This window comes from Ammodytes marinus, assembly GCF_949987685.1.
Source record: "Ammodytes marinus genome assembly, chromosome: 24".
NCBI classification, from domain to species: Eukaryota; Metazoa; Chordata; class Actinopteri; order Uranoscopiformes; family Ammodytidae; genus Ammodytes; species Ammodytes marinus.
The window spans coordinates 7,110,580-7,123,733 of record NC_137228.1 but is presented as its reverse complement, the minus strand read 5'-3'; the positions used below and the strand labels follow the sequence as shown (position 1 = coordinate 7,123,733).

Sequence of the window (13,154 nt, the reverse complement as noted above, 5' to 3'; positions counted from 1 at the left end):
AGTATGAAGAACACGAAGATTATGTATTCTGTAAAAAAAAAGACAAATTGATGAGATTACAGCTGTTTTTAAAGTTCTCTCCCGGCACTGATATCTACAAGATACATTTTGCGCTTTTATTTTGAAGGCAACACCATTTTCCGTTTATGTTGTTTATCGCAGAATGACTTGACGTTAATTTCGGCAAATTGCTATGATGCCTCTTCTCTCTGCGAGGGCCGCCCACGTGCTTCCCTGAGCCAATAGCATTAGGGGACTGTTTTTCGCTTGAAAAAAAGGCCAATCACATGCACACAAAGGGGCGGAGCGCGTCTACAGCTGACATCATCATAAACCAGTGAAGGGAGAGAGCCATGGAGGTTGGGCTGAGGGATTGACCAATGAAGAGGCGCAAAGGGGAAGTGGGCGTGAGTACGTCTTTCACTTGGGAGATTTAGCTAGGAAACTGGCTCCAGTCTGCGGGTCTGGAATCAGCTGTTTCCAGCAAAATAGGCCTGCATTTGAGCCAAGATGGCGGCCTGAGCAGCGCTAGTTTCCGTTTTAATTGAGCGTAAGGGGGGCGGGCCTTAAACTGCATCACAGCTGATCTGGAGGTTTTCCCCCTTAAGTTGTTTTTTTGCAGAGAACAGCTTTGCAGATATACACAGGGGGATCTCTGTGCTGTTTTCTTTCTCTCTTTCTTGTTATTTTGTTTTAACCTGGCGCTGTTTAAAGAACAAGACCCGAGCAGGTTCAATATGCCACTTCTTTTCAGCATAAACTGCTTTTATCGCACATTTCCCCCCCGAATATCCTCGTATTTTTGTCATCCGCGGTGAATTCAACGCAGGTCTGACCCACTTTTATTTATTTTTTTGTGTGTTGCCATCCAATGCGTTAGTGCGAGCCGTCAGTGGAGATGTTTTCTGCAGGAGAGGAGGACAATTCCCATTTGTTTACCTCGCTGGAGGAGTCTGCAATCTCCCCAACACTGGAGCTCAGTGTCACTGCCGTCTACACCGTTCTCTACTCCCTCCTGTTTGTTTTCGTCTACCTGCAGCTGTGGCTCATCCTGCACTACGGACACAAGCGCTTCAGCTTCCAGAGTGTGTTTTTGTTCCTGTGCTTGCTGTGGGCAGCGCTGAGGACGACCCTCTTCTCTTTCTACTTTAAAAATGTGGTGCAGGCCAACAAGCTGCAGCCTCTGGCCTACTGGCTGCTCTACTGCTGCCCTGTCTGCCTGCAGTTCTTCACCCTATGCCTGCTGAACCTCTACTTCACACAGGTATGGACACTGCTCTGTGTGTGTGTGTGTGTGTGTGTGTGTGTGTGTGTGTGTGTGTGTGTGTGTGTGTGTGTGTGTGTGTGTGTGTGTGTGTGTGTGTGTGTGCGTGTGTGCGTGTGTGCGTGTGTGTGCGTGTGTGTGTCTTGTGTGTGTGACCTAATTTCACCAAACGGCTGACATTGCAATTGTAAATGTTAATTAATTCAGTTTTTTAACTCTTATACAAGCAAATAGAGCTGTTATTCTAGTTATTCTATCCTACAGACATCCTCATGTGGGGATTCCTCCCACAGGTCTTCAATTCCTGGTAGTGTACCAACATTACCAAACACCCTGTGGTGAAAAGCTCCCCAAGGATTATTTCCCCACACTCTGGGTTAAAGTGAACCCATTTCAACCACAATCAAGCACGGGCATGTTGATTTTTGACCCATTTACATTGAAGTAAACAAAAGTCTCTGGTTATTTTGGCAATTGCTATTCAAGAACTACAGATCCCATGAATCTTTGGCAGGTGCTTACAATGACACAATTACGTCTGTTGGTCAATATTGAGCTTTTCCTTGAATGTAGAATAGGGGAAGAGGCCGCTGTGTAAAAAGCCATGTGAGTATCTGGAAATAACACTTGACCTTAAAGGACTGGTCTCGACATTGTGTTAACTCGTGGTCTGAGGTGAGGTTGCCAGGCAACAAACAGTGACTCCAGGAAGTTGCACCCGGATAAGAAATAGTCCCTCACATGACCCCATCATAAAGAAAAAAGTGGTTTGGTTTTTGAACGAAAGAGATGAGACACATCATGTAGTGGGCTTTAGGTTGAAATGCAGTTTTAGGTTGGGCGGACTGACTTGAAGCAGTTTTTGTTGGGTTGCTGTTGGTTTGAAAGACTGCAAGATGTTAAGAATCTAACAGTTAAAGCCAGTAATGGTGTGTCCCAGCCTCCAGCCTTTTATCCAACAAGTGGACAAGACGCCAGCAAACGTCCCTGTCAGAGACATGTCAACAAACCAAGACCTGGCCTGTACATGAAGGGGAAAGAGAGAGAGAGGGGGGGGGGGGGTGCATGCTGTACGTTGACCTTGGTTCTTAAATACCTGCCCACTAAAACAATGTCAAAAACTTATGTTTCTCTCTCATACAAAAAACAATACACATACACACCAGGGCAGTTCAATAACAGTTCCAGGAGGCATGTATGTGGATGGCATGTAGGGGTGTGAGTGTAGAACCAAGCTGGTCCAACTGGCTGAGTAGAGATTAGGCAACAGAGTTCATTGGGTCATATGACTAGCTGGATAAACATGTTAGCCCATTAGCTGGTCTGCAGCACACAAACCCTGCTCCCTCAGAATGAAATAAATGAAATGTTTTCTTTGGCAGGGCCGACTCAAGTCACATGCACGCTGGCAACATCAACCTTTCTCTCCCCCCTCCCCTCCCACATTTCCAACAATATGATGTTCTTCTATATCTGCTAAACCTGTCATTATAGGTTTAAAAATATGCATTTCTATCTACATGAGGGAAAAGCATGTGATCAGCCTTCATAGTGAGCAAACTTTTCCTGTCTGTGGTTTCACGCCTAGCTGGTACAGGCCTGACTAATACATCAAGACTAATATGTTCTCCTTTATCGGAAAAAATTGCATCGGCTTCTAAAAGATTAAAATTAAAGCAGCTTTAGTCAATGATCTTGTATTCATGGACACATTTTGCAAGTAGCTAGTCAACATAGTGGCATTTAGCAACTAGAAAGACAGTTTGTGAAAATGGTGGAGAAAAAAAAGGAGAGTATAATTGGACTTATGAATGGATTAAAGTGAATCAAAAACACATTTCCTTAGATGTTTTTGGAAATTGATTTCCTCCCGAAAGACAAAAGGAAAATCGCTTTGTTTGAAGGAGACCCAGGCCAAACAGGTTGGAAGACACTGTATGAAGTGTGTGTGTGTGCACTGCGTTGTAATCAATTTACTACTTGCTTCAATTAATTTATATTGTTTTTATATAATTGATTGAATATGAGTCATTCAAAATTGCTTGTTTGTTCTGACCTTAGCTTTATAGACTCAATGTAGAGCCTGTCTTACATCTCAGTATGATTAATAATTTCTTGAGAACATGTCAGGTCAACGTTCTTGCATCAGCACCCTAACGCCTGTTTAAACTCACTGAAAGCAATAAAGGCAGTGAGCAGAACGCAGACACAGCATCATGCCACATTGACACGGTCTACCGCCTGACACACACACTTGTGGAAATACTTGTCTGTTTTCTGATGAGTCAGACATGTGATTTACTTTCCACCTTATTACATTTTAGCTCCTTAACCTACACTCTAACCCCACACCACCTATTATTTAAATTATGAAAATACAATCAAATGTCACAAAGCTCATTTTAAATATATTAGTATATAATAAGTCTCTTACTTTTATATATTTTCTATATATTTTTGAGGTACACATTCACACACACATTACATAAACTGTGTTCTGTTGGCTGGTTGCTTCATTTCTAGGTTACAAATTACCTCCTACTGGCCTACATTCACACACACAAAAGGCTGAGTGTGTGTGTGTAAGTGAAAGTGTGTGTGTTTGAACTCAATGTTGACCACGTTGAGCAATTTTCAAGACCTTTGTGGCCCTGACATCTATTATACAACATCTACAATTAATAATTGTCATCATTATTCAGTCTGACAAGTAAAAGACTTTGAGCAGAAGGATCAGATATATTATGCATATGTCTACGTATTTGTAATGACTTACTGAATAAACTACATTTTGGTCCAGTGTCCCAGCTCTTGTTAATTGGACTTGTGTACAAAGGTTTTTTAAGGTCACTGCTGTTAACATGTTGGCTGCAAGTAGACAAGAGGAAATGTACTTTTTTTTAAAAGTTTGGCTTATCTCAACTATTCATTTGAGTCCTTTTTATATCAGCAAGGAAATACATGAGTTTTGCAGCGGAGAGGAGAATGCAATTTTCGTGTGCTGCTTTTGAATGTATGCTGCACAAATGTGCGTAGAACAAACACAAAGGAATCTCCTGAGGCCTTGTTAAGTTAACACTCCTCTCCTAAGAGAAACCCAGCCATTCCTTTGCACTATTTCATTCCTTTATCCTCACATGCTTTACCTAGCATATTTATATCTTCTGTATAGAAACCAATACATTATATAACATGCTGTTTTGTCAAAATATCATGGAAATTTGCCTCCAGATGAATCCAAACATGATATATCTCAAAATACCATAATGAAACTGAGTATGAGAATATGTGTTACATGTGAATCAATGTATCGGTGTTATAGCATTTCTTTATTCTTTTTCTTTTTCTTGGTTTAGGTGATGTTTAAGGCGAAAGCAAAGTATTCCCCAGAGCTCACCAAATACAAGTAAGTCTATCCTGTAACCTTTTTTACATAACTAACTGTTTTCCTTTGGCTTGACTAGTTTTGTATTTGATCGATAATGACAGAAATTCAGCACTAGTCATGTGTATATTTCTCTCTCTGTCTCCCCCCACAGGGTTCCTCTGCGGCTGTTCTTCTTGTGTCTCAGTGTATGTTTCCTGGTGGTGAATTTAACCTGTGCACTGTTGGTGCAAGGGGCTCTGGAGCACTCCGAATCACCAAGGTGAACACAATGAACATTTCCTCCTACATAATAATCTAACATTTACCCATACCCAGTAACTTTAAGTCAATCCCCTTTCTGTCTCTAGCGATGGGGCGATCAGACACGCAGTCCTGGCCCGGGTTTTGATCAACGACCTCCTGTTTGTCCTGTGTGCCATCTCATTGGCCGTCTGCATCTTTAAGATTGCCAAGATGGCCTCCGCCAATGTTTACCTTGAATCCAAGGTGAGAATTTAAAACAAATGCACCCCGCACGCACTACTCGCAATTAGAGTGACTCATACTTGTCAGGATAACACAGACGATGTTGCAACGGCCTTACACATCTTCATATCTAGTGGGTGTTGGAAGATAAAGAAGAATTTCTATAGAATAAATAACTTAATACATCTTCACTGCATCACTTGATATTGCGGAAAGACTTGAGGCAGTGGTGGATGATGTCATCTTGAGTAACTAGCTTCTTGGCAGGGGAGCGTCGCAATCTAGAACTTTCACCACTAGATGATGCCAAAATACACCTTTAGTACCCCACTGCATCTTTAAATTAATGTCGCTCAAAATGAAATGTGTGTCATTCTGGTCATGGGGAGGCCTCGGTCATATTGTCGGGTCACATCTGTGCCGTGTATTTGAAGTCCAATTACAGGCAGATAGGCCGACTGAGTGACACTTGGGCGTGATCTATTAACAAGCCATGTACCTATTCTTTCTCCAGGGTAAGTCAGTGTGTCAAGCCACGGCCATAGGAGCCATGGTGATCCTGCTGTACACCTCCAGAGCCTGCTACAACCTGGTGGTGGTGGCCCTGGCCCCACAAGACCGACCCAGCCCATTCAACTATGGCTGGTACAACTTCTCCGATCAGGTACAGATGTTAGAAAATAAAGCTTTGATTTAGCCCCAGACCCACTGCCCTGTGTCTGTCTGTGTGTGTGGGGGGGAGACAATCCTTATGAGATGTGGGGGAACAATGCTTAGTGGGGTGAAGGGCTTTGTTTGGCTATAAATAACTGTGTGTGTGTGTGTGTGTGTGTGTGTGTGTGTGTGTGTGTGTGTGTGTGTGTGTGTGTGTGTGTGTGTGTGTGTGTGTGTGTGTGTGTGTGTGTGTGTGTGTGTGTGTGTGTGTGTGTGTGTGTGTGTGTGTGTGTGTGTGTGTGTGTGTGTGTGTGTGTGTGTGTGTGTGTGTGTGTGTGTGTGTGTGTGTCTGACCTACATCAGGGCTCAGGGCTCGAGACAGACAGCCCCACTTGAAAGGGTTTGTGTTTATGTGTTGGACATGATACATAATACCAGTGCAAATCCATTGTGCTGATGTCAGATTATGCCCCCACACATACACAACGATCTGCTGAATCTGTATGTATACTAAGGGAGATAATCGTCACTCGATTCTAAGCTACATGATTAGCGACTCCTAATTCTCAGCAACCAAAGCAACTAACCTCACATTACTACCTCCATTCTGACATACAGAGTTGACAGTCGGTTGCTATTTGAACAGTGGTTAAGAGTATGTTTGTGTGTGTTACAGGCGGATGTGCAGAAGGTGAGCGGTGAGGCCTACATTGTGTTTGGGATCATCCTCTTCTTCTGGGAGCTGCTGCCCACCAGCCTGGTAGTGATGTTCTTCAGAGTCCAGAGACCCAACCAGAACCTGGTACAATGCAATGACGTCACACCTGAAAAAACACAGAATGTCAGCAGCCAATCAGACAACAGGATAGAACTGTGTGAACTATAATGAAGCTTGAACATTTCTTCTTCTATGTCTCTCACAGGCTCCGGGAGGGATGATCAACAGCCATAGCTTCAGCTCCAGAGCGTACTTCTTTGACAACCCCCGGCGATACGATAGCGACGACGACCTGTCCAGAAGCATCGCAAACAGGGCTGATCGGGCCAGGTAGACACACACACACACACACACACACACACAGCTGTTAAAAGCTTTGTATCAAAAAAATCAATAACCCGGACTGATTAAAAAAAAATCCCTTTCCATCTCTCTTCCTCATCCTTGTCTTGTACCTCTTCTCATTACCCCTCAGCCTGCTCTCCACTGCCCCCCAGCTGGGTACGTCTAGCTGGTACGGCTCCATCCAACCCACTGGGACCCTGACAGCTAGTGGTGTGCCCCCCCACCAGCCCCCGTCCTCCACCGCGCCTCTCCTCTTCGCCTACGGAAACATCCAGAGCCACAGCCACCACCATCACAACTTCTACTCCACCCCACAGCAGAACAATTATACAAGCCATCAGCACCACCATCCTCCTCACAGCAACTTCTATTCCACGCCGCATAATTACTACAGCGGCTCCCAGACGTATTACTGCACTCCACAGAATTGAGCAGTCTGTAAAGATAGAAGAATCTTAAAAAAAGACTTATTAGCTTACAATTTCCCTGCAATCGTGTCACCTTTATTGCTTGCTTTTGCCCCGTGAAACTTAACCGGAACAGGTTGGGCCAAAAATAATTGGCTTGCCAAATTATTAGTGTAATGTGGTGGCAGCAGCAGCAAACAGGGAAAATTGTTGTTCCAAGAGAAACTGCTTCTTTAGGACATCAACGTCTTTTTAAAAGAAAAAGGCATGTATGGACCAGATAGAAGCGAGTTTTAGCCTTTTCTGTTGAATGTTTCAGTCTGGTTAACAGTAGGCCAATCATTTCTACAACTGGAATTATCAGGGACCAGATAATCATCACTCTTGTCGTTCTTTTCATTACCCTTTTTCCTTGTAAATGTCATCCAATCATGCTTAAATGGGATATACCATTCAGCTCAGACAGGGGCCATGTAGTGGACTTAACAAGCTTTTCTAACAATATAAAGCGAATGATGTGCATCTTCAAAAGGCACTTCATGGGGTTTTTAACTTTTACGTTGTGGTTGGGTATGACAGGAATTAGCTGTTGCTAATTTGCCAATGGCTGATGTAGCAGAGAGAGCTAGCTTATGGCTAACACTTAGCTTGAACTCGTTATCTGTTTAACCAAAAATGAATTCTCAGACACAAAGCAAAACTGAAAAACACAAAAATAGCTAATCAAACTCTAATCCATAACTCCGACTTGGTATTACTATCTATTATGAAATTATTGTTTTTTTTCAAACAGTGACCTTTAATTTTGGTGCCACGTAAAGATGAAGCACCAATAACCTGCCTACTCAGCCTCACTTTACTGGACTCTTGACATGTAAAATAAGCTTATTACAATTTTTCCTAACTTACTGTAATCAAAGTACTGGTCAATGTATCTCAGTGTTCACAAATATCATCAATGTCAACTGCTTACAACTGCAAACATATGTGAAACTTTATATGTAGCTTCTATATGGGGTGTTATTGTCCATCTGACCAGCTCTAGCTTGGTCAATGTAAGTGTGTAAAAAAATATACAACAATAGACAAATCCAATTAATGGTGGAGGAACAGTTTAAACCAATTACTATGATGACCCTCAGACTTTGAAAAAATCTGCGCGGTTACAAGAACGCAACACTACTGTTGGACAAAAATAGCTAAAAGCAGCCAATTAATATCTATGACAGGGGGCCATACATTGCACTGTAAAGTAAAATGTAGGGCTTTAAAAAAAAGAAAAAGCATTTGTTGTCATTTATGTCATTAAGTATCATTTAGGCAATATATAGGCTAATAGATCAAAGTAATAACATGTAATATACATTTCATCATTGGAGTAGAAATGAACCCAAGGATTGTTCATTAACGGAGTGAATTTAAAAGTAGTTTTGACCAAAAAACAGAAAAACTTTCATGTTGTCTGTTCCTTTGTGAGCTGTGATGCAGCAATTTGCACTTAGAAAAAACCGTCACCTTAAGAGAAAAAAGGCTTTGGGGCCTGAATGTAGGACTTCACCTCCTACTTGTTTTTAATGTATATAAATTCAACAATCATCTATATTTTACTATTTATCCCTTCAAGAAAGGAAATATGTCAATGTGCCATCACGTTGTCATATCTAAAATCGTTTCATTCCTAAAGGAAGATATTTTTGCACAAGAAATGTATAGAGCGTGTCTTTTTTTTTAAATCGTTTTGCGTGTATGCCGTGTTTATTGATTCCTAACCCATATGTGTGAAGACATTTTGAGACGGCGTGTGTGGGATCTTCGATTTGTTGTTTTTGACGATTAGTTTTTCTTTTTTTAAATATTTTTTTCTAAATAGATTTTCATCGTTTAACAGATTTTATTTTTTTCCACTTTCTTTCATTCCTGTGGGCAATATTTCACCTTGTAGGAAACATTTTCCCATATTCGACCCAGTTCTAAAAATCAGTGTGTCTGTGCTTGCTAAGTTTGTCGTGAACGAACGGAAACACGTGTACTCTTACTGACTTTAGCCGTCATGAAACTCGATCTGTAAATGACCATGTGAACTTCAACATCGTACAAGAACACAAAAAAAAAAACTTTACTTGTGTCACTATCAATGCGTCATTGTTGGTCCAGCCCTTCACCTATTCTAGAGAAAAAGGAACATCTGCTGTGCATGCTCCTGCATCAGAGTGCAAGAACTTAAGTGTCATATTCTTTTTTTCCCCCTAGGTGATACTGTATTGAATTGTTTTTCTCCGTGGCCATACTGAATGTAACCTTTTGTGCGACAGATCACTAACTAATGTATGCAAGAAAAAGCACTACCGTGTTCAAATAAAGGCCTACTGCACTGTTTTGAAGACAAATGGGATTTTTGATCATTAGAGGATTTTTTTTGACTGTTTCAGAAATATATAAAAGTTCCTGAGAGGGCTAGATGATACCTGTCCTCTCTGCCAGTCTCTCACTGCGAAATATAAACAGCGTTCCATATAGACTGCAGTTGTATTTTAGTTCCAGAAGTGCTGCCTCCATTGCCCTTCCTGATCTATCTATCTATCTATCTAATCACATTATTACCAATAAAGAAGGTTGTTTCAGATTTCAAGTTATTTTACTCTGAAAATCTTGACAGAAAGCAGTGATTTTATATGCATCGGGAAATGGTCAACAGTGATGTGAACTTCTACATAAATAGCTCTCTTGTTGTAGCCTAACATTACTTTAAACGACACCAAAGGGAAAAACAACTTCAGTCCGCATTGAACCACACATAATGATCGATTCAAAAAAGTAAAATAGAACACACACTAGATGAAGACAAATGTAATAAAATAAAACCATTAATTTATTTTTAATTAAACTTTATGAAAAATGATGGAAGAAAATGAATGAATATATTTATAATTTTATTTTCCGTATATTTGCCGGATGTTTAAGAACTGTTTATTGTCTATTTTCAGTGAGACGAACGTGTCTAGAAGACATAAATCTCTTTATAATTACTCCTCTAAACTGCCATCCCGTGGCCAAAATGAGGTACTACATCTACAGGTAACAAGCAAAAGTGAAGTTAATTCGGTGCAGTATTGAAGGAAGGGGACGGTGTCGCCCCCTGGTGACCACAATGATGTACTACACCTACAGGTTTATTATGGCGTCAGTAAAATTGTTCTAAATCAGTATGACTCCTGGCGCCGCCCTGTGGCCATACGTAGTTACTACAACGGCGCTAGACGTAATTGCATACATGCAGCCAACATTTATTCGCGTTTTTATTGTATTCCCCGTTTCAAAGTATCAATGTACTAACCAGTTAATATCTGTGAATTAAAACGGAAAAAACAACACCTTTATTTCAACAAAGCACACGTTAGAAACTTTATTTTAGAAGGAGGAAAGTAGGCTACAATTTGTTAGCTTCACCAGCTTAAGCTAACAGTTTGTAATGGTTTGTATTCAGCAGTTGGCTAATAATCAGGTTGAGTAGAGCAAGAACTTTTGCCACTATCAAAGATTACTCTCTTGTAGTAAAATTACTTTAAACAACACCCAAGCGAAACCCGCATTTAACCACCCATAATGACAGAGTCAAAAAACTAAAAGTAAAGTTAAATCAGTCTTCGGACATTGTCACCCCCCTGTGGCCACATACCATTACTACAGCCAGGTGTAAAGCCAGACGCAATCACATACAAGCAATACTCCCGGTTAAACCTTTCAAAATAAAACGTTATAAAACTAGACACATTTACATACAAGTAATACTTCCGGTACACAAAAAAATTAGTTAAAGTTTTTATACTATCTGTAGAGCCTTTTAACCGGCTCTGCATTAGGTTTGTTTGGTGTGGTGTGGGAGAACTCGGCCGTACGCGTGTTCTGTGGTGCCAATAATCAATGTCCGATACAAACTACTCTTTGAGTGCTGTGACCCATTTATTTGTGTTGTCGGTGCATTCTCACCGTAGCACATATTCCAGTTTCATTCAGGTAAGGTATAGTTCAGTAACTTCCATCATTTTAGTACAGATCAAACAAGTATGGTGACTCGCTGACACGGTACAAAACTGTTTGCTCTTCCCAAAGTACGCACACCTGGCCGTGCCAGGTGATTACCTTTATGCCTTCTTTAGAGCCCAAAGCTCCCCCAGTGGTCAAAACACAGAACTACAGGTAACAAAATAAAACAAACAAAAGAGTGGCATAATGGCTCCAACACTATCTATGAGTTAAACGCATTCACCTGCATTTGCGAAAATATATCTGTAGTTCTTTCTTAATGATGATTGATCATTTATTTTAAAAACATTTGCAGACAGCACATTCTTCAAGTCTGATCTTTTTTTTGAACAGCATAGAATACATTTGAATGAGGTTGTGATAAACTTCAATACGGTTTACTTCTCCATGCTGATCCAATGACAATTTATTTTAGGGGTTTTCACGTCAAATAGGGAAAAGCAACCGCTATCTAACATTTAAATATGATTGGTTAAAAGACCCCAAAAAAAACAGGTATTTCTTCTTCGAAGCAATTCAAAGTTTAATTTTTTTAAAAGGCAGACAGATTCAAAAACACACAAACATAAAAGGTTTCCAGTGTTTCAACAATTCAGTTACTCAAAAGTAATCATATGCTGTTCTCAGTGGAAGCTGTATGCTGATTTATATGGTTACAAAACTGATTTCATTCTTGGCAATCTGTTACGCTTGGTTTCCCTGTAACAAGAGGTTTAAAACCCTTTAAAAAAATCAAGAATCAAAATAACAAAGAACATTAAAATATTTAAGGCATTTTAGGCATTAGGCCTCAGCGTAAACACACACGGAGACAAAGTCGTAAAAACATCTGAGCACATTAATTGACACATGGACGGAAGCTTGAAAATGAAATAACCGAACAAATGTTATCTTGTTCATTAAGAAAACAAGCGATCCCACTGCCTGAAGAAGCCTCCAAGTAGACTATTCCAGGACACATTCTGGTCTGGAATTCTGTACTTTAAAATTTTTATAGATAATAAAGTTATAATGAAGTCAATATCTTAGGTGTTGTGTAGTCCTATTTGTGCTGCATGATTGAAAACACAAGTATTTGTGATGCCGTGGCGATGATTCACCATTTCCAGACCATTAGTATATTTTCTGCATTGACTTTCTTAAAAGTTTCCTTAAGCATTCTACAAACAGTTTGAAACAACACGGACTGAACAACGTAACTGCTGACATTTTGCAATGATTTGGCTGATAAAAAGTGCGTGGGAACACACTTGGTTAATTTAGCTGACAAAAAAAAGCTGTTTAAATACAAAAAGAGCTTTCCCTGCTGTGTGTGTGTGTGTGTGTGTGTGTGTGTGTGTGTGTGTGTGTGTGTGTGTGTGTGTGTGTGTGTGTGTGTGTGTGTGTAGTCCTGGTCTCCCACCCCAACAATATCTCACTCATCATGATTGATGTAAGGTAAGTTTTAAATTCTTCCCCCTGACTAGAGAGAAATTGGTCCTTTCTGAGGTCGAAAAACTCACTGAGAAACCCCAAAATCGTAATCATCGCGGGGGTGCTGAAAACGGAGCATCTCGACAAATCCGTAAAAGGAAAAATGGAAAGGTGTCTATAGAGATTTCAGAGTTCATCGTCGCTGCTGTCCCAAGGCTCGGGGCCAGCAGCAGATCTCCGAGGTAGAAGCCTGAACTTCTGTCAGGATTCCTCCCCGGCTTCCAGGTTGGTCACATGGTGGTAACCCCGGCTGCCGATTGGCTCCTTCTGCCAACAGATGACGGCCAATAGGATGACGATGACCACCAGGAGCAGGAAGCCAGACACCACCAGGCTGATGATCACTTCTGTAAAAAGCGTGAATGGAGACGGAGGAGAAGAAGTAGAAAATGGATG

The 13,154-nt window shown here is 40.9% G+C and overlaps 2 protein-coding genes across 2 annotated transcripts in view; both read left to right on the top strand.

The window, feature by feature from the left end:
- LOC307270031 (protein jagunal homolog 1-B) overlaps nucleotides 1–13,154 on the top strand; it is a 339,870-nt gene that overhangs the window by 302,501 nt on the left and 24,215 nt on the right. The window lies entirely within an intron of this gene.
- gpr137c (G protein-coupled receptor 137c) lies at nucleotides 654–9,599 on the top strand. The gene is made up of 8 exons (XM_080052691.1): nucleotides 654–1,264; nucleotides 4,621–4,670; nucleotides 4,804–4,911; nucleotides 5,000–5,138; nucleotides 5,632–5,781; nucleotides 6,448–6,573; nucleotides 6,695–6,819; nucleotides 6,965–9,599. The coding sequence occupies exons 1-8, from the start codon at nucleotides 899–901 to the stop codon at nucleotides 7,263–7,265; spliced, it is 1,365 nt and encodes a 454-aa protein (XP_079908817.1). The 5' UTR covers nucleotides 654–898; the 3' UTR covers nucleotides 7,266–9,599.

Coding starts and splice junctions, on each gene's coding strand:
- gpr137c (XM_080052691.1), top strand. CDS start 899: ATGTTTTCTGCAGGAGAGGAGGACAATTCCCATTTGTTTACCTCGCTG. Junction 1,265..4,620: donor TGAACCTCTACTTCACACAG/GTATGGACACTG, acceptor TTCTTGGTTTAG/GTGATGTTTAAGGCGAAAGC. Junction 5,139..5,631: donor ATGTTTACCTTGAATCCAAG/GTGAGAATTTAA, acceptor TTCTTTCTCCAG/GGTAAGTCAGTGTGTCAAGC.